Below are 22,266 nucleotides of genomic sequence, written 5' to 3' on the forward strand. Positions count from 1 at the left end.
AAATTATATACATATATACACACACACACACAAAAAAAAAAAAAATCAAGCAAAATAGTTCAAATTATATCTTGTGAAGAAGTATCAAGTAATAAGATTCAGGTTATCTCCTTCCTCTAGTACTTCAATCACCCAGTGTGACCTCCACCAATACCAGAAAAACACACTCACCAGATATAGTTTGTTGTTTAATGAATAGAACAGCAAAAATCACATACGATAAGATCCAGGTCACCAGAGGTCTGTGGTCATCATTAGCTCACACTCATGTCATGCATACCAGAGGTCTTGCAGTTTTTAATTCATGAGTTTTTTTCATATATCTGTATGCAATAAAGAACTTTGATATATTCTATTCAGTCCAACTTTTTCTAACTGCCTATAGGCCCTCGGGAGCAATTTTTCTAATTAATCATATTTTGCAGCACTTTCTCTCCACCCAGGTGGGTGGGTTTCACTTGATCATTAGCTCACATTTATCCGCTCTAACCAAATCACAGGACCCTCTTTAGAATGTATCCGAGTGCATGGATCATGATCAGGAAGCTTTATTTCTCGTGGTAAAAAAAATTCAGCGTATCCCACCTGTAGTAATTTTTTCGATTGTTTGGTCAACTTGGGTACAAACAGCCTGCTCATAGATGGATCAGATTCTCGGCCTGTCCCTGCTGCTCCGGCCAAGATTCGATCCATCTATGGCTGACTTTAGTGGGATGAATAGTGCCCCATATATGGCTTAAGGGGAATGAAGGAAGGAATGAAGGGAGGAATACGGTCTATTATCAGTGGAAGGAATAGTGCCCCAAGGGCCAGCTAAAGGCAAGCAAAGAGCCACGTCTGGCCCACTGGCCACAGTTTGGAGACCAATGCTCTACACATACACACACACACTGCAGAACACGGAATGGTAAGTTAGTAATGGAAAATGATCAGTTGCAGGTAGGCCACAGGCAATACTGATTACTAGTCATTTTCTCTCTGCCTGCCTTTTTTTGGCCACAGCTTCAGTTCTTTCTTAACAGGGAACAGTCATCACATTTTAAATGATCAAGAAACATAATCATCACAATAAAATAAGACTAAAGAACTACAAATCCAAAAAGTCAATTTAACTAGATAGCAGTCATAAAACTTAAAGCACAATAAACTTTGTCAGCAGCACGAATTGTGAGAGAGTTACCAGCTTACCTTCTCGCCTTTGTTTTTGGAGTCTTCCTTCTCTTTCTTTCTTGCTGCTATCATAAATTCACCAAATAACGTCTCACGATCTTTCATTTTCTCAATGGCTTTGAAACGAAGATCTTTGGCATGTTTGGCTGCAAATTCACTAAAGGTCATTCTGTAAAAATGAGTGTGTTAGTATCAAGTGTCAATATTTTACAAAACATTACTTTACCAGTGATTAAAGTAAAGGTAAATTCAAGGAAAAGGGGGAAAATAGCATTTTTTAAAACAGCTTACCTGTAAAATCCTTTTCTTTCGAAGGACATCACGGGACACAGAGCCACAGTAATTACTGATGGGTTATATAGGGTATCACTGGTGATTGGACACTGGCACACCCTATCAGGAAGTTCAACCCCCTATATAATCCCTCCCCTTGCAGGGATACCTCAGTTTTGTAGCCAAGCAATATAGTGTATTAGAAGAGGAGCGGGACCTCTGTGTCCCGTGATGTCCTTTGAAAGAAAAGGATTTTACAGGTAAGCCGTTTTAAAAAATCCTATTTTCTTTCTCGAACATCACGGGACACAGAGCCACAGTAATTACTGATGGGATGTCCCAGAGCAATGCTACCTGAGGGGGGGGGGGGACCACGACCAAGTAGGGTGCAATCAGACCTGAGGACCCTGTACCACTGCCTGCAGCACACTACGCCCAAAGGCGATATCCTCATGCCTTCTCACATCCACCTGATAGGATCTGAGTTGCGGCCTTGCAGATTTGAGCCATAGAGGCCCGGTGATGCACTGCCCAAGAAGCACCAATAGCCCTTGTGGAATGTGCCCTGATCTAAAACGGAGGAATCTTCTGTTTCAAACCGTAAGCTTGAATGATCAATTGTCAAATCCATTTAGAAATGGTAGCTTTTGACGCTGCCTGTCCTCTATTGGGACCCTCTGGCAGCACAAACAAAACATCTGTCTTGTGGATCTGAGCAGTTGCCCAGAGATGGGCCTTAACTGCTCTTACTACATCCAACTAATGTAGAGATCTCTCTTCCGGAGAACAGGGGTCTGGAAAAAAGGAAGGCAGAACAATGTCTTGGTTTAAATGAAAATCAGAAACCACCTTCGGTAAAAAACTAGAATGAGGGCGCAGTACCACTCTATCCTTGTGTATAATCAAATAAGGCTCCTTACAGGAAAGGGCTGCTAATTCTGAAACTCTTCTAGCAGAAGAGATGGCCACCAGAAAAATTAACTTCCTTGTCAACAAGACCAAAGGAATCTGACTTTTTGGTTCAAAAGGCTGTTTCTGTAACACAGCCAGGACCAAGTTCAAGTCCCAGGGGTTTAGGGGCGCTTTAACCGGAGGATTGAGACGCATCACCCCCTGCATAAAGCTTCGGACCAAAGAATGCGAAGCAAGTGGCCGCTGAAATAATACTGATAAAGCAGAGACCTGGCCCTTGATGGTACTCAAGGCCAGCTTCATCTCTAATCCTAATTGTAGAAAATCAAGAATTCTACCTATGACATATTTCCTGGGATGCCAACCTCTGGATTCACACCAGGATACATAAGCTTTCCAGACTCTATGATAAATCATCCTGGAAGCTGGCTTCCTTGCATTAATCAAGGTAGATATGACAGGACCTGAGAGCCCACGACTCTTCAGAACGTGGGTCTCAATAGCCAAACCGTCAAATTTAGTGTTTGTAAGGCAGGATGGAACACTGGACCTTGAGATAACAGATCTGGGCGTACCGGTAGGGTCCATGGGGAACCCACCGTCATCCTTACTATTTCTGCATACCAAGTCCTTCTGGGCCAAGCGGGGGCCACCAGAAGTACTGACTTCCTTTCCTGCCTGATCCTGCGAAGGAGTTGTAGTAGTAGCAGAATAGGCGGGAATGCGTAAATCAGTGAGAACTGATGCCACGGAATCACCAACGCATCCGTTCCGCATGGAAGAGGATCTTTTGTCCTTACCACAAATCTGTCTATCTTTTTGTTGAATCGGGATGCAAAGAGATCTACATCTGGAACCCCCCATCTTTGGCGTATGGCCCAAAAGACGTCGGGATGCAGAGACCATTCCCCTGGAAGTAACTGCTGGCGACTTAGGTAGTCCGCCTGCCAGTTCTCTATTCCCGGGATGAAAACTGCCGATATGCATGGTACATGCATCTCTGCCCAGACTAAGATCTGGTTCACCTCCTTTTGAGCAGCTCGGCTCCGGGTGCCCCCCTGATGATTGACATAAGCCACTGCTGTGGCATTGTCGGACTGGATCCTGACCGAACAACCCTGTAGCCTGATAGTCCAGGCTTTTAGGGCTAGATATGTCGCCCAGGTCTCCAGAATGTTGATGGGCAAGGTCCTCTCGGTCTTGGACCATATCCCCTGAACCGCAGACTGTTCCAGAACTGCTCCCCAACCTGACAGACTGGCATCTGTTGATACCACCGTCCAGGTAACCGGTAGAAAGGATTTCCCCTTCTGCAGGTTTTCGAGTATGAGCCACCAATTGAGGCTCTGACGCACCGCATGCGACAGGTGCATCGGAAAGTCCAATGCCTGAACCTTCTTGTTCCAGGTTGACAGAATACTGTGTTGCAGCATTCTTGAATAAAACTGAGCATAGGGAACTGCTTCGAATGAAGACACCATCTTCCCTAGTAGCCTCCTACAAAGGCGGACAGAGGGACCCTTCTTGGTCCTGACTGCCAGAATCAGCTCCCTTAAAGCAGCGATCTTTGCCTGGGGTTGAAATATTTTCTCCTGGCTTGTATCTATAATCAGACCTAAATACTCCAGTCTTCTTACTGGTTTTAGGAAAGACTTTTCTAGGTTGAGGATCCAACCCAGGTGTTCTAGATACCTGACTGTGGTCCTCAAGTTTCCATTCAAAGAGGCTACCGACCGGTCTATCAAGAGCAGGTCGTCTAGGTATGCTATGACAGCTATACCCTGAGCCCTTAATCTGGCCAGAGGAGGAGCCAAGATCTTTGTGAACACTCGAGGTGCAGTGGCTATGCCAAAAGGCAGAGCCACAAACTGGAAATGGCGCCCTCCTACATCGAAGCGCAGAAACTTCTGATGAGCAGGAAAAATGGGCACATGCAAATATGCATCTCTGATGTCCATCGATGCCAGAAATTCTCCTCCCTGCAGAGTGGGAACTACTGTCCGAATTGATTCCATGCGGAAGGATTGAATCCTTAGGAATCAGTTCAGATCCCTTAAATCCAGAATGGGTCTGACATCCCCATTTGGCTTTTGGACCGTAAAGAGGCTGGAATAGAAGCCCAATCCCTGGTCCTTTGCGGGAACCATCATAATGACCTCCTGCGACAAAAGTCGCTCTAACGCTAGAAGGAGCGACTGCTTCTTCTCTGGATCTCTGGGGACACTTGATCTGAGGAACCGAGGAGAGGAAAATTCCTGAAACTCCAGCTTGTACCCTAAGGTTACCGTGAAGATTACCCATCTGTCCTGGAAATCCTCCTGCCAGAGCCCTGAGAACTGTTGCAGTCTTCCCCCCACTCGAGTGAGCGGGGGCGCCCCCTCATGCAGAGGTCTTAGTGTTTTGCCTAGTAGGCTTCTTCCCCCAGGACTTCTTTTGTCCCTGGGGTTGGCTCTTGTCTCTGGACCCAGATGGAGGTCTGGAAGCTGAAGCCCCCGGCGCTGGGGAAAGAGTCCATCTGAAAGAGGGACGCTTACTCTTCTTCTTGACAGGTAAGAGAGTGCTTTTCCCACAAGAGATTCTCTTTATATAGTTATCCAAGTCCTCTCCAAACAACCTTTCGCCACGAAATGGAAACCCCGCCAGGAGCTTCTTACATGGTGCTTCGGCTGACCAATTTTTCAACCATAGGATTCTACGTATATGCACCAACCCCAGTAAAAGACGGAAGGTTTGCACGATAGAACTTCTAATGGCGTCAACCACAAAGCATAAGGCCACTGGAAGGTTAGCAAACCCCTGGGCCTTCTGTTCAGGTAATACTTTAATGACCTGCTTAACATGATCTCTTAAGTATTGACAAACTCCAATCACTGCTACTGCAGGTTGAGCCACTGAACCTGCTAAGGAAAAAACATCCTTCAATAGGGATTCCATCTTTTTATCTACAGGATCCCTGAGCATCTGAGCATTGTCTACAGGACAAGTCAGACTATTATTTACGGAGGAAATGGCGGCATCAATAGCTGGTATTCCCCACATTTTAATAAACTTTTCTTCCATCGGATAAAGTGTTGAAAACTTTCTCGGCGGAAAAAAACGTTTGTCTGGGTGATCCCACTCAGAATAAATGAGCTTTTCAAGTAAATTATGAACAGGAAAAGCCTGTGCTGCTTGGAAAGGTTTTAGTGACCCCAAAGCAGAAGAGGGTTCTTTAGCAGTTTCAGGTAGGGGCAACTTAAATGTGGAGCGGACCAATCCAGTAAGGATCTGCACTAAGACTTTCTCCTCTTGGGAAGTCGCAGAGGGTCCCTCTCCACCTGATTCCTCCGAAGAGGAATCATCCGTCCTATCCCGATCCTCTGAAAGGGATTCATCTCCTTTATCCCAGAGCTCCTCTTCCTAAGGGTCTTGGGGAACAGAGGAAGGCCCAGTGCGTTTTCTTCTACTGAGTGAAGACGTAATCACGGCCATTAATCTTTCCTCTAGACCATTAATGGTTGAGGAAAAACCTCTTGTGCAATATATACAGGGGCTGAAGTGCCAGAAGTAGGTGTAGCCCCTGACCCCAACAGCTCTCCCTGGCTAGCCGTCCCTGGCCCTTCGGGGGGGGGGGGGGCTGCTGCTGGCAGGGGGCCCTCAGAACCTGAGCGAGATCCCCTAGTGTCTCTGGTTCTTGGGGTGCTTGAACCTCTTCTACCCATAGTGCAAAGCAAAATTCTGTGGAATCAACCCTTACCTTATCCAGCCGCAGGGTTCAGTTTACACAGACCCAATCTTCACCTCTCACGGTGGGCTCCGTTTAAAAAAACCGCCAGAGACTGGGGCCCCCTACGAATAGGGGGATCCTGCAGTTCTGGGCCCGTAAAGCACCCAGCTAGAAAACCATTTTCTAATATGCGGGGTCCAGCTCTCTAAAAAGAGAAGCATTACAGGAAAAACCTCATTTCTTCGGACACGAGGCCCGGGTACCATCCAATTCGGCCTAGAAAGGACACTTTGAATGGATCCACTCTGCCTGGCTTGCCCCAGTATAGGATATAGGATATTCCCTTTGGAGCTCAGCACAGGACATCTTTACACGTCCATCACCTAAGACACTGGTGTAAAAAACTGAGGTATCCCTGCAAGGGGAGGGATTATATAGGGGGTTGAACTTCCTGATAGGGTGTGCCAGTGTCCAATCACCAGTGATACCCTATATAACCCATCAGTAATTACTGTGGCTCTGTGTCCCGTGATGTTCGAGAAAGAAAAACCATTTATCCTCACTTGCAAGATACATTAGAGCAGGGGTCTTCAAACTACGGCCCTCCAGTTGTTCAGGAACTACAATTCCCATCATGCCTAGTCATGTCTGTGAATGTCAGTTTTACAATGCCTCATGGGATGTGTAGTTCCGTAACAGCTGGAGGGCCGTAGTTTGAGGATCCCTGCATTAGAGTAACTGGAAGAGATTCAAAATGAGGGAAGATCTAAAAAGAACGAAGTGGTTAATCCTGAACATTGTGTAAAAAGGCTATTTGATCCTGTCTTCTCTGATCCTCCCCTTCTTTTACTATCCCCAATCAATCTACTGATAGTACATAACCTTGGAGGCATTCTGCACGTGCTCAGTTTGATTTGTATTGCTAGAGGGGAGTGTTTTCTTATTTTTGGGAGGGTGCATGTGATCAGCACAGGGCCAATCAGCAATGTCCAGACAGAATGTCATGGGTCATGCAGCCTCATAGGACAGTCAGGGGAGAATGAAAACTCCTCCTACAAGCTTTAACCAGTGCTCGGCTGGACACTGATAGAAGTCACAAGACTGCTATATACTGCTGATGAGAAAAGATATTTAGCAGTTTATATTTACTATAATAATTGCATTTCCATGTTCTGTGTACTGTGGGAGACCAGATATAGTAAATGCAGGATCCTGGGTTTAGTAACACTTTAGGGAAAGATTAAAAGAAAATATGATTCAATGTAGTGAACACTATAGTTCTACTATCCTAATCTGGGAGTCTTTCAATGCAGCACCTTAATATGTTGTGTAGTATGCATTGAAGCACAGGTAAGAAAACACACACATCGTGTGTGTGTGTGTGTGTGTGTGTGTGTGTGTGTGTGTGTCAAAAATTTTGGGCCCCAAGACATTGTTTCTCAACCTTTTTTCAGTCAGGGAACCCTTTAAAATTATGTACAATCTTAAGGCACCGCATTCTAAAATGTGAAAACCTAAATAAATAGTTTTATATAATACAGAAACACTTACGCATGCAGGACACCCAACTTTAGTGGAGAATTATTATTCCAAAGCAAACACACCTTTGGACACTGGTACCAACTAGTATTCCAATGTTTCTTTTCTCCCTTTCACTCAGCTAATGTGACAATAGTGTTGATGGAGAGGGGCAGAGGAGGGTAATGCATGCCTTGAACGATAACGGTTAAGAGTTGCTAGTGTGCTTAAGTTGGCTCTCTACCAAACTGTCAATCCATTAAATGGCTAGTGTCAGATGATCACATGTGCAGCACCATGGCACCTGCAGGTCAAACGGAGGCTAAGATGGCTATAAAGGAGAGGAAAATGTATTCCGCTTTAAGCTTCCTGAGTAAAACGGTTGATGGAGTCCACATTTGTAGGTCGCAGTACACTGAGCAGCTGCCAAGTCATTGATTACTGTAAATGAGCAGTTCACACTCCTCTTGGTAAGGGGCTTCATATGGTAGGAGAAAGGTCATCATAACCATCAACACCAAGTGGCTTGCGAGATGACTGCACGTTAGGGACCCTGCTTATTTTAATGGATGATTCTGGGATTTGGACACCTGAGACTGCTATTTTCTGTTAACTGTCATCTGTGCATGCACAGCTCAGTGTACAATCTTGGCATGCCTAGGTGCATCAACTTCACTGTTTTTGCATGATAGTTATGTCATCCCAGGCTGACCACGGATACAAAAACTAGAAGATGACTGGGCGAAGATGGAAGTTACAGCTCAAAAGCTTGCATTGCCAAAGGGCAAGTACAGAGGATTTATAGTAATTTATGTTTAGTGGTTTATGTTGCTCTGACCGTTGTGCATTTGCTCTACATCCCCAGACTGTAGAGAAGTAAAGCTTGCCTAAAGATGGATCGAAATTTGTCTCGTTCAGTAGGAACTGGTTGAATATCTATCCATGTATGGCTGCTCCCACTTGACACAAGCTAATCTAACAATCGACTTCTGTTGAAGATTGTTAGGAAATATTTTTCTCAATCAGCAGCTGCAGCCATATGGCTGCTGCCACTGAGCAGAATATTCTGACAGCGAAGAGTCCCCACTCTCAGAATACAGCACTTCAGCAGGGAGGATTCCTTTATCCACGTCGACCGGGTAGATGGGGAACCTGTTTGTTTATTCGATCAGCCCACTGGCTGATCGAAAAAAAAAGGAAGAGTAATCAATGACCAGCTTTAATGTTGAGGATACTTCATGTCTATAGTTGTAGTGGACACATATGTAGAAGAAAGGAAGCAGCAAGAAAACAGGAGTGGGCAGTCAAATAAGTAACCACTACACACAGTGGGTGGCTAGGCCTATGACATGTAAATTTTTTCTTCCCATTACCATTTGTACTTTACTGTCCCTTGAACCCCCCTTTTTTTAATGCACATTTTAGGCCTGAAAGTTACTTAAAAATAATATTTCCTGAAACCAGAGACCCTGTAGAATAAAATGATTGTAGCTGCACTTTTATGCCACACACTCTTTAGCACAAGATACACCAAAATTAAATTTTAGCGAACACAAACACAATATAATCCCTATTTTTTAAATGTAAATGAGGTGTTGGGTTTAGTAAAAATAGGATTTTTTAAAACAGCTTACCTGTAAAATCCTTTTCTTTCGAAGGACATCACAGGACACAGAGCCACAGTAATTACTGATGGGTTATATAGGTATCACTGGTGATTGGACACTGGCACACCCTATCAGGAAGTTCAACCCCCTATATAATCCCTCCCCTTTGCAGGGATACCTCAGTTTTGTAGCCAAGCAATATAGTGTATTAGAAGAGGGGCGGGACCTCTGTGTCCCGTGATGTCCTTCGAAAGAAAAGGATTTTACAGGTAAGCTGTTTTAAAAAATCCTATTTTCTTTCTCGAACATCACGGGACACAGAGCCACAGTAATTACTGATGGGATGTCCCAGAGCAATGCTACCTGAGGGGGGGAACCACGACCAAGTAGAGTGCAATCAGACCTGAGGACCCTGTACCGCTGCCTGCAGCACACTACGCCCAAAGGCGATATCCTCATGCCTTCTCACATCCACCTGATAGAATCTGGTGAATGTATGAACTGAAGACCAGGTTGCGGCCTTGCAGATTTGAGCCATAGAGGCCTGGTGATGCACTGCCCAAGAAGCACCAATAGCCCTTGTGGAATGTGCCCTGATCTGAAACGGAGGAATCTTCTGTTTCAAACCGTAAGCTTGAATGATCAACTGTCGAATCCATTTAGAAATGGTAGCTTTTGACGCTGCCTGTCCTCTATTGGGACCCTCTGGCAGCACAAACAAAACATCCGTCTTGCGGATCTGAGCAGTTGCCCCTAGATAGGCCTTAACTGCTCTTACTACATCCAACGAATGTAGAGATCTCTCTTCCGGAGAACAGGGATCTGGAAAAAAGGAAGGTAGAACAATGTCTTGGTTTAAATGAAAATCAGAAACCACCTTCGGTAAAAAACTAGGATGAGGGCGTAGTACCACTCTATCCTTGTGTATAATCAAATAAGGCTCCTTACAGGAAAGAGCTGCTAATTCTGATACTCTTCTAGCAGAAGAGATGGCCACCAGAAAAATTAATTTCCTTGTCAACAAGACCAAAGGAATCTGACTTATTGGTTCAAAAGGCTGTTTCTGTAACACAGCCAGGACCAAATTCAAGTCCAAGGGGTTTAGGGGCGCTTTAACCGGAGGATTAAGACGCATCACCCCCTGCATAAAGTTTCGGACCAAAGAATGTGAAGCAAGTGGCCGCTGAAATAATACCGATAAAGCAGAGACCTGGCCCTTGATGGTACTCAAGGCCAGCTTCATCTCTAATCCCATCTGTAGAAAATCAAGGATTCTACCTATGACATATTTCCTGGGATGCCAACCTCTGGATTCACACCAGGTTATATAAGCCTTCCAGACTCTATGATAAATCATCCTGGAAGCTGGCTTCCTTGCATTAATCAAGGTAGATATGACAGGACCTGAGAGCCCACGACTCTTCAGAACGTGGGTCTCAATAGCCAAACCGTCAAATTTAGCGTTTGTAAGGCAGGATGGAACACTGGACCTTGAGATAACAGGTCTGGGCGTACCGGTAAGGTCCATGGGGAACCTACCGTCATCCTTACTATTTCTGCATACCAAGTCCTTCTGGGCCAAGCGGGGGCCACCAGAAGTACCGACTTCCTTTCCTGCCTGATCCTGCGAAGGAGTCGTGGTAGTAGCAGAATAGGCGGGAATGCGTAAATCAGTGAGAACCGATGCCACGGAATCACCAACGCATCTGTCCCGCATGCAAGAGGATCTTTTGTCCTTGCCACAAATCTGTCTATCTTTTTGTTGAATCGGGATGCAAAGAGATCTACATCTGGAACCCCCCATCTTTGGCATATGGCCCAAAAGACGTCGGGATGCAGAGACCATTCCCCTGGAAGTAACTGCTGGCGACTTAGATAGTCCGCCTGCCAATTCTCTATTCCCGGGATGAAAACTGCCGACATGCATGGCACATGCATCTCTGCCCAGACTAAGATCTGGTTCACCTCTTTTTGAGCAGCTCGGCTCCGGGTGCCTCCCTGATGATTGACATAAGCCACTGCTGTGGCATTGTCGGACTGGATCCTGATCGGGCAACCCTGTAGCCTGATAGTCCAGGCCTTTAGAGCTAGATGTATCGCCCGGATCTCCAGAATGTTGATGGGTAAGGTCCTCTCTGTCTTGGACCATACCCCTTGGACCGCAGCCTGTTCCAGAACTGCTCCCCAACCTGACAGACTGGCATCTGTTGTTACCACCATCCAGGTAACCGGTAGAAAGGATTTCCCCTTCTGCAGGTTTTCGGGTATGAGCCACCAATTGAGGCTCTGACGCACCGCATGCGACAGGTGCATCGGAAAGTCTAATGCCTGAACCTTCTTGTTCCAGGTCGACAGAATACTGTGTTGCAGCATTCTTGAGTGAAACTGAGCATAGGGAACTGCTTCGAATGAAGACACCATCTTCCCTAGTAGCCTCATACAAAGGCGGACTGAGAGACCCTTCTTGGTCCTTACTGTCAGAATCAGCTCTCTCAAAGCAGTGATCTTTGCCTGGGGTAGAAATATTTTCTCCTGGCTTGTATCTATAATCAGACCTAAATACTCCAGTCTTCTTACTGGTTTTAGGAAAGACTTTTCTAAGTTGAGGATCCAACCCAGGTGTTCTAGATACCTGACCGTGGTCCTCAAGTTTCCATTCAAAGAGGCTACCGACCGGTCTATCAAGAGCAGGTCGTCTAGGTATGCTATGACAGCTATACCCTGAGCCCTTAATCTGGCCAGAGGAGGAGCCAAGATCTTTGTGAACAGTCGAGGTGCAGTGGCTATCCCGAAAGGCAGAGCCACAAACTGGAAATGGCGCCCTCCTACCTCGAAGCGCAGAAACTTCTGATGAGCAGGAAAAATGGGCACATGCAGATATGCATCTCTGATGTCTATTGATGCCAGAAATTCTCCTCCCTGCAGGGTGGGAACTACTGTTCGAATTGATTCCATGCGGAAGGATTGAATCCTTAGGAATCGGTTCAGATCCCTTAAGTCCAGAATAGGCCGAACATCCCCATTTGGCTTTTGGACCGTAAAAAGGTTGGAATAGAAGCCCAATCCCTGGTCCTTTGCGGGAACTATCATAATGACCTCCTGCGACAAAAGTCGCTCTAACGCTAGAAGGAGCGACTGCTTCTTCTCTGGGTCTCTGGGAACATTTGATCTGAGGAACCGAGGAGAGGGGAATTCCTGAAACTCCAGCTTGTACCCTAAGGTTACCGTGGAGATTACCCATCTGTCCTGGAAGTCCTCCTGCCAGAGCTCTGAGAACTGTCGCAGTCTTCCCCCCACTCGAGTGAGCGGGGGCGCCCCCTCATGCAGAGGTCTTAGTGTTTTGCCTAGTAGGCTTCTTTCCCCAGGACTTCTTTTGTCCCTGGGGTTGACTCTTGTCTCTGGACCCCGATGGAGGCGGCCGTCGAGACTGCCTGGAGGCTGAAGCCCCCGGCGCTGGGGAAAGAGTCCGTTTGAAAGAGGGACGCTTACTCTTCTTCTTGACAGGTAAGAGAGTGCTTTTCCCACAAGAGATTCTCTTGATATAGTTATCCAAGTCCTCTCCAAACAACCTTGCACCACGAAATGGAAACCCAGCCAGTAGCTTCTTACATGGTGCTTCGGCTGACCAATTTTTTAACCATAGGATTCTACGTATATGCACCAACCCCTGTGAAAGACGGGAGGTTTGCACGATAGAATCTCTAATGGCGTCAACCACAAAGCATAAGGCCGCTGGAAGGTTAGCAAACCCCTGGGCCTGCTGTTCAGGTAATACTTTGATGACCTGCTTAACACCTCCAATCGCTGCTACTGCAGGTTGGGCCACTGATCCTGCTAAGGAGAAAACATCCTTCAATAGGGATTCCATCCTTTTATCTACAGGATCCCTGAGCATCTGAGCACTGTCTACAGGACAAGTCAGGCTATTATTTACGGAGGAAATGGCGGCATCAATAGCCGGTATTCCCCACATTTTAATAAACTTTTCTTCCATCGGATAAAGTGTTGAAAACTTTCTCGGCGGAAAAAAACGTTTGTCTGGGTGATCCCACTCAGAATAAATGAGCTTTTCAAGTAAAGTATGAACAGAAAAGCATGTGCTGCTTAGAAAGGTTTCAGTGACCCCAAAGCAGAAGAGGATTCTTTAGCAGTTTCAGGTATGGGCAACTTAAATGTGGAGCGGACCAATCCAGTGAGGATCTGCACTAAGACTTTCTCCTCTTGGGAAGTCGCAGAGGGTCCCTCTCCACCTGATTCCTCCGAAGAGGAATCATCCGTCCCATCCTGAACCTCTGAAAGGGATTCATCTCCTTTATCCCAGAGCTCCTCTGTCTGAGGGTCTTGGGGAACAGAGGAAAGCCTAGTGCGTTTTCTTCCACTGAGTGAAGACGTAATCACGGCCATTAATCTTTCCTCTAGACCATTAATGGTTGAGGAAAAAACCTCTTGTGTAATATATACAGGGGCTGAAGTGCCAGAAGCAGGTGTAGCCCCTGACCCCGATGGCTCTCCCTGGCTAGCCGTCCCTGGCCCATCTTTAGGGGGGGAGGATGCTGCCGACAGGGGGCCCTCAGAACCTGAACGAGATCCCCTAGTGTCTCTGGTTCCTGGGGTGCTTGAACCTCTTCTACCCATAGTGCAAAGCAACAAGGTGTGAGGTATACAAATGAACACTGCCCACTGAGCGATGTAGTCTGGCTAAAAGCCTTGCTACCCAATGCTTAGTCTGGTGTTACTTCAGTAAATGCTGCCTAGGAGAATGCCTGTGTCCCACCTTACATGCGACCGTCAGCTCTGTGTCTCTCAGAAGGCTGAGTGCACCTGTACAGAGTGCCTTTAATAGCCTGCAGCTGGCCTGAGTGGGATTCTAAGCACTCTGTGCTGACGTCCCCCCCCCTCCTCTACCGATCCCCCCCCCCCCCCCCCCCCAGTTTTGAAAAAAACGAGCGCTTCCCGCGCTGCCGACTCTCCTGTCATGCTTCTGGAGAAAGGCTGGGGATGGGGGGGGGGGGGGGGGGGGGGAGGCTGGTAATCTGCCTGAACGGCTATCTTCAGAGATGGTGGCCATTAGGCCGCAGAGCCCGGGTGGTATAACCACTTTCTAGACCCCTGTGGCCCCTCTCTAGCCTGGGGGGGGGGGAACATTCAAACATGAGAAATCCCCCTTTCCATCTTACCTGTTTGCAGCCTGCTTGAGACGCTGGGACATAATCAGCGATGAAAACACCTGAGACAGACAGTCAGCATGTGCAGGTTTGTGCTCTTGGCAGCCCCCGGTGGTCACAATAGGCATAGCATGCATTTACCTTAAAGGAGAAAAGCCACTAGAACTCAAAAATTCTGTGGAATCTCCTCTTACCTTATCCTGCCGCAGCGTGCTGTTTACACAGACCCAATCTTCACCTCTCACGGTGGGCTCCGTTTGAAAAAACCGTCAGAGACTGGGGCCCCCTACGAATAAGGGGATCCAACAGTTCTGGAAACGTAAAGCACCTCGCCAGAAATTAGGAAGTTTAAAGCCATTTTCTTATCTGCGGGGTCCAGCTCTCTAAAAAGAGAAGCATTACGGGTAAAACCTCGTTTCTTCGGACACGAGGCCCGGGTACCATTCAATTCGGCCATGAAAAGACACTTTGAATGGATCCGGTTCGCCTGGCTTGCCCCAGTATAGGATCTTAGGATATTCCCTTTGGAGCTCAGCACAGGACATCTTTACACGTCCATCACCTAAGACACTGGCGTAAAAACTGAGGTATCCCTGCAAGGGGGAGGGATTATATAGGGGGTTGAACTTCCTGATAGGGTGTGCCAGTGTCCAATCACCAGTGATACCTATATAACCCATCAGTAATTACTGTGGCTCTGTGTCCAGTGATGTTCTAGAAAGAAATATTTTTTTTTGTCACACTTGCCTGCAAAATCCTTTTCTTTGAGTACATCATTGGACACAGAGTTAGGCTAATATTCATTACCTGCTGGGTTACATCTCCAGGTCAATGGATCCCCTATATAAACCCCCCCCCCCCCCCCATACAGGAAGTACTTCAGTTTTGTAGCAAGCACTGAATCCTCAAATAGAGGGGAGGGACCTCTGTGTCCCATGATGTACTCAAAGAAAAAGGATTTTACAGGTAAGTAGGACAAAAAAATCCTATTTTCTTTTTCATACATCATGGGACACAGAGTTAGGCTAATATTCATTACCTGCTGGACGTCCCAGAGCAACACCCTGCCAAACAATAGCCATTAGACCTTATACGTTAGCCTACAGTACACTGCGGCCGAAAGCCGAATCCTCGGCTGCTCGAACATCCACTTGATAAAATTTTGTGAACCTATACACTGAAGACCAGGTAGCAGCCTTACAAATCTGAGCCACAGATACCTGATGGCGAAAAGGCCAGAAGGTTCCTACAACCCTATTAGAATGAGCTCTCACCCTAAAAGGGAGGAGCTTTATGTTTCAGACCATAGGCCTGAATGATCAATTAACGGACCCAATTGGCAATGGAAGCTTTGGAAGCTTCCTGCCCCTTCGGTAAAACAAAAAAGGAGTCTGATCCTCGGATCCCCGCAGATCTAGACAAATAAACCTTGACTGCCCGGACAACGTCCAAAGAATGCAGTCGTCTCTCTTCCGCCAAACGAGGCTGAAAGAAAAAAAAGAAGGCAAAATAATGTCCTGATTTAAATGAAAGGCCGACACTACTTTTGACAAAAAGGATGGAACAGGTCGTAACACGACCCTGTTGTGGAGGAGGATCAAGTACGTTTCCCTGCATGAAAGGGGCGCCAACCCTGACACCCTTCTAGCCGAGGTGATAGCCATCAGAAACGCTAGCTTCCGTGACCACAAGTCTAATGCAATGTCCTTGATAGGTTCAAATGGTTGTTTCTGTAACACAGACAGCACCCAAGATTAAGTCCCAAGGACACATAGGTGACCTAATGGGGGAAGCAAGCGAGTTGCCCCCTGCATAAAGGTTCAGACCAGTGAATGGGAGGCTAAAGGCCTTTGGAAGAATACTGATAGGGCCGAAACTTGACCTCTGATTGTACTCAAGGCCATTCTCCCAATCACATATTTCCAAGGATGCCATTTTTTGGCTTCACACCAAGCAATATAAGTCTTCCAGACCTTACGATTGATCTTCCAAGTGACAGCTTTTCTAGCATTCACTAGGGTAGACACCACTGGTCCCGAGATGCCACAGTCCTTTAACACCCTGGCTTCAATAGCCATGCCGTCAAATTTAGAGACTGTAAATTGGGGTGAAATATAGGACCTTGAGACAGTAGATCGGGGCGCCGTGGAAGCGTCCATGGCCCGTCTATTGTCAGTCTCACAATCTCCGGGAACCAGGGCCTTCTGGGCCAGGCTGGTGCCACCAGAACGACTGGAACTCCCTCTCTCAGAATCCTGCGCAACAAATGTGGAAGGAGAAGGATCAGAGGGAAAGCATAAACCAGGGAGTGCTGGCTCCATGGAACTACCAGAGCATTTGCTCTGATTGCCAGAGGATCTCTTGTTCGGGACACAAACTGCTGTAGCTTGTTGTTGAACCTGGATGCCAGTAGGTGGACATCTGGCCATCCCCAACATTAGCAAATTTCCCGGAACACTCCTGGGTGTAGGGACCATACCCCCATGAAGATTTGCTGGCGGCTGAGATAATCTGCTTTCCAGTTCTCTACTCCAGGTATATGGACTGCCAATAGAATCGGCACCAGTCCCTCTGCCCAGGCTAGTATGTGGTTCATCTCCTTCAGAGCTGAACGACTCCTGGTACCGCCTTGGTGGTTTATATAGGCCACTGCGGTGGCATTGTCGGACTGAACCCTGATAGGGCAGTCCTGAAGCTCCACCGTCCATGAGGGCCAGTTCAGTTGATCTGTTCTGTCCTTGACCATTTCCCTTGAGCTGTGAGCCCCTCTAGGGTCGCTCTACAGCCTGAGAGACTGGCATCTGTAGTCAGTACTCTCCAAGTTACCGGGAGGAAGGCTCTTCCCCTTCAAAAGGTTCTGATCTTGCAACCACCAATTTAGGCTTAAGCATGCCCGAGGAGATAAGAACATTGGATAATCCAGGGCTTGTCCTCTCCTGTTCCAAGCCAACAAGATGTCTTGTTGTAGAGGCCTGGAATGGAACTGGGCATAGGGCACCGCCTCGAAGCAGGATACCATCCTCCCTAGAAGACTCATACAGAGCCGAATGGAGGGTTTTTTGTGGTGCCCCTTATCTGACGCACCTGATTCTTCAGGGCATAGATCCTTGTGGGTGGCAAGAATACTCTTGCTCGGACAGTATCTAGGATCAGACCTAAATATTTTAGACTTTGAGCTGGTCTCAAGATTGACTTTTTGGTATTTGTGATCCAGCCTAAGCTTACCAAATACCGCACTGTGCATGTTATGCTCTGTTCTAGAGCCTGTAGTGAGTGATCTCTGAGCAGGTCGTCGTCCAGATACCCGAACACCAGGATCCCTTGGGCCCTTAAAAAGACGCAGCACTGGTGCTAGGACCTTTGTGAACACCCGGGGAGCTGTAGCAAGCCCGAAGGGTAGAGCCACAAACTGAAAATGACGTTCCTCTACTGCAAATCGCAGGAACCTCTGATGAGGCTGAAAGATAGGTATGTGTAAAATACGCGTCCTTTATATTGATGGAGGCTAGAAAGTTTCCCATCTGGAGTGAGGCTACTACTGAGCGGACGGACTCCATCCGAAAGGACTGGATCAGTAGATACTGGTTCAGGGATCATAGGTCCAAAATGGACCTTGTGTCCCAGTTTGGTTTTTGAACCGTAAATAGGTTAGAGTAAAACCCCGCGCCCCTTTCGGGTACAGGAACCTCTACAATCACTCGATGCACTAAATGATGTAGTGCCTGAAGCAAGAAGTCTTTTTGGAGGATCTGAGGGAATGCTGGATCTTAAAAACCTCTGAGGGGGAACCCCCCCAAAACTCCAGCTTGTAACCGCGGGATATATTTGAGGTGACCTACTCGTCCTGAACTATTGTTCTCCAAATGTCCGCAAAGTGCAGCAGCCTTCCCCCCACCCGATGTAGTGGGTGCATCCATTCAAAAGGAGTGCTTGGTGCTGGGTTTAGAAGAATTTTGGACCCAGGGCTTTTTCTGGCCCTGGCCTTGCGGCTTGCCCCTGGCCCTAGTGCCTTGTTGGCGGCGGAACTGCCTTGGCGCTGAGACATGAGGAAGCAGTCCCTGAAATTTTAAACGAGGGACGGCTGGTGCTTTTATTCACAAGAAGTAGAGAACTCTTCCCCCGGAAATCTTTTGGGTATATGTGTCCAAGTGATCACCACATAAACGTTCACCATGAAAGGGGAAACCTGCCAATACCTTTTTGCGAGGAAGCTCGGCTGACCAGTTCTTAAGCCACAAAAGTCTGCGCATATGTACAGACAAGAGAGCCAAACCAGAAACCTGCTGTATTGAATCCTTTAAAAGGTGTCAACAGCAAAACATAGCGCTCGAGGAATATTTGCCTTATTTTCAGGCAGATCATCCTGGTTAGGCCCATCAAGCCGTCTGATCTGATCCTTTACAGACTGGCAGATACCAATTGCTGCAACAGCTGGCTGAATAGCTGAACTGGCCAAAGAAAAGGAAGCCTTTAATAATGACTTCAATTTCTTGTCAACAGGGTCTTTTAAGCCCTGTGTGTTATCTATCGGACAAGTCAAGTTCTTGTTTAAGGAAGAGACTGCTGCATCTACGGCTGGCATGCTCCACTTCTTAACAAACTTTTCATCCATGACATATAAAAAGGGAAAACCTCTTCGGAGGAACAAAAATCCTGTCAGGATGTTCCCACTCAGCATACACCACCTGTTCCAACAGAGGGTGTAAGGGGAAAGCCTGTGTGCGCCTGAAGAAGCCTCAGGGATCCCAAAGAGGACAAGGGAGGCTCAGTAACCTCTGCAAAAGGCAACTTAAAGGCAGAACGAACCATTTCGGTAAGAGTCAGGATCAAAAGCCTCTGATTTTGAGGCAGACACAAACTGGTTATCTTCTTGTCCAGATTGCTCGGAAGCAGACTCATCCGCCTGGCCATCCACAGAATCCTGAGCTTTAAGCTCTTCCACCATCCTCAACCCATTCCTGCTCCAGACTAGGAGGCTCCAAGGGTTGGGGGATGTGTCACGCTTCTTGTTACCCTGCGGGATAGAGGGACTCATGCCAGCAATCCTGTGCTCTAAACCGGCTAGGACTGAGGACAGTTTATCCTTGGTGATAAAGGGTGAAGAAGGCGCAGCAGCTCAGATTGCCCACAAGTCCTTCAGGGGATATGACTAGGTTCATCGGGAACTATTGATGACATAGGTGTGCCCTTCCCTGTAGTGCTAGTCCCGCTCCTCTTTTTTGAAGACATTTACTAGCCACAAAAAGGGAGTACCTGGGTGCAGTATTAAAACACCTCAGAAGGGAGACCCTTTAAAGGGCTCACCAAGCCCCTATGCAACAATCCTGCTAAGCACCTTTAGCCCGCTAAAGCAACACCTGGTGACTCACGTGACCCGGGTAAGGAGAAAATGACCTGCTGCAAATGCTCGTTTCAGAGCCTGCTCTGTGTCCCACAGCTGACTTCTGGAAGCACAGCATGCTTGGCATAGACAGCTTAAATAAGCTGGCTGTGCGCCGGAACGTTCTGTGCGTGCATGCGTACGCACGTGCATGGTCCTGGCGATCTGGCATGGTTGTATTCGCGTATGACGCGAATCTTTGTGCACCCAGATAAAGGCAACGGCGCAGGTTTTACTTACCTGTCCAGGCGCAGGGCAGCTTAGAAACTAAGAGCCCAATCTTCACAGCGGTTTCCTGTGACTTGAGGACCTTTGAGGACTGGGTACCCTTTTCACGTTTTGGGTGCACTCCTTTGGACCTGTACAGCACCCTGCAGGAATGCCTTAGTGGTGTGGTGTCCAGGATTCCACTTTGCAGGGTCCAGCGCCAGGAGGCCGCATTACAGGCAAAACCTCGCAGGATCTTGAGTCTGTACCATTTAAGCATATGAAGCCTGTGTCAAATGGATCCAATCGGTCAATCCCTCGATTCATTTAAGAACCGTTTGTTGGACTAGAGACCTGGAGCTCAGAGAGCTCAAAGAACCATGTCATCCACTTTGCAGACACTGGTAAAAAACTGAAGTACTTCCTGTATAGGAGGCGTTATATAGGGGATCACTTCCTGTCTAAAGACCTTTGGTCTACCAGTGTCCATTCACCTGGAGATGAAGTATAACCCAGCAGGTAATGAATGTTAGCCTAACTCTGTGTCCCATGATGTATGAAAAAGAAATAGATAATAAGACTTAAAATTGAGGGTGCATGTAAAAAAAACTGCCCATAAGCAATGCTTTGCCAATTTAGAGGTAATGGTGAATGATGGACCTAGAAATATTGCTCTCACACACCCACAGTGTGTGTGGCGACACCCATATGTGTGTTCCACTTCAACTCCTGATAGAACAGAGCTTGGGGGCAAGCTGCACATACTCAGTTTGGTGTATACTGCTAGAAATGTTTTTTTCTGGGAGGGTGTTTGTGATCAGCACAGGGCCAATGAGCACTGCCTGGACAGAGGGTCAGGGGCCCTGCAGCCTCTTAGGACAGTCAGTGGAGAATGAAAACTCCTCCTACAAGCTCTATCCAGGCACGTATAGAAGTCACAAGACTGCTTAAATTGCTGATGAGAAAAGGTATTTAGCAGTTTATATTTACTACAACAAATGCATTTCCATGTTCTGTGTACTGTGGGAGACCAGATAGTGTGAATGCAGGGTCCTGGGTTTAGTAACACTAAGTTGGGGGTGGCAAAAGGGTTATATACAACACTTACGGTTTTAATTCCGTGAATGCAAGTCACTGTATAAATGTGTGTAAATGTATACACTAGTCACATAGGTGTAAAGTGTATACCTGGTATTAATCTTGCCTTCCTCCATCATTTTCTTGAAGTCTTCCTTTGACTGCATAATCTTGTTTTTCTTCTCTCTCCGCTCCTCCTCCGCCCTGGTTTTCACATACTGATCAAACACCTGGGGAGATTTGAATTAGCATCCATCAATGTGAAATTATTCATCAGTGGGGCACAGGAGATCAGTGGTTATACAGGGGCAATTATTGGAAGAATTGTGAGAAATATGCTTGCAGTGTGCTACAAAACAAGGCTGCAAATTGTTTATAGAAATTCACCTGACCCATTTCTTTACCCATTGGAAATTCTGCACTTTACAAAAAATATGTTACATGTAGCTTCCAAGCAGTCTATTACCATATTTTATTGTAAACTACTCCAAGGAACCAAACTCATGAACAGATCTACCCTTCTCTTCTGGTTGATAGCGATTTACATAATGAAATCATTTAGCAAAGTCCGAGCTCTAGAGGAGTTTGCAGAGGTCTCAGACAAAGGTAAACCAACACCTTCCATTTGTTAGAGGCTGCAATTAATATGGCTACAAAAAACGTAAAAATGCCAAGGGAAGGGGGTGGGTGGGGGATAAACATGCAGCATATCCCTGCAATACATACATATTTCTCCATGTTCTATCCCTTTAGCCACTTTCCACCTAGACCAAATTTGACATTTCTCTCCTACACATAAGAATCAATGTTTTTGCTAGAAAATTACGCAGAACCCACAAACACTTTATAGAAATAATGGCGATTTATGTCACATAGTATTTGAGCAGCAATCTTTCAAATGCAATTTTTTTGGAAAAAAATACACTAATTAATTTTATTCCAAAAAACACCATATATAACCCAATTTTCGGCAAAATATAAAAGATGATGTAAATAGATACAGAACATGCTTTAAAATTGGGCACACTCGTGGAATGGCGCCATAGTTCGCTACTTAAAAATCGCCATAGGCTACGCCTAGAGGAAAAAGAATAGCAGTATTTACATCTGCCAGAGCCAGAAGTGATGTCATGATGGGGCTTCCGGCCTCCTAGGAGCCAGATCCGATCCCCAGCTTCCGGATAACACGAGAGAGCCCGGAGAGGCACCACAGAGCAGCATGGGGGGGGGGGGGGGGGGGGGGCTTGGGGC

At 46.7% G+C, this 22,266-nt stretch overlaps 1 protein-coding gene across 3 annotated transcripts in view; it reads right to left on the reverse strand.

Moving 5' to 3' along the window:
• Positions 1-22,266, reverse strand: part of TCERG1 (transcription elongation regulator 1) — a 150,105-nt gene that overhangs the window by 35,920 nt on the left and 91,919 nt on the right. For all 3 annotated transcript variants that reach the window (XM_073620623.1, XM_073620622.1, XM_073620620.1), the window contains 2 exons: positions 21,127-21,245; positions 1,189-1,339 (listed from right to left, as the gene is read on the reverse strand). In XM_073620623.1, the coding sequence (XP_073476724.1) occupies positions 1,189-1,339; positions 21,127-21,245 (270 nt within the window). The remainder of the gene's footprint in view (positions 1-1,188; positions 1,340-21,126; positions 21,246-22,266) is intronic.

The sequence above is a fragment of the Aquarana catesbeiana genome, linkage group LG03 (assembly GCF_042186555.1).
Source record: "Aquarana catesbeiana isolate 2022-GZ linkage group LG03, ASM4218655v1, whole genome shotgun sequence".
In the NCBI taxonomy this organism is placed as follows: domain Eukaryota; kingdom Metazoa; phylum Chordata; class Amphibia; order Anura; family Ranidae; genus Aquarana; species Aquarana catesbeiana.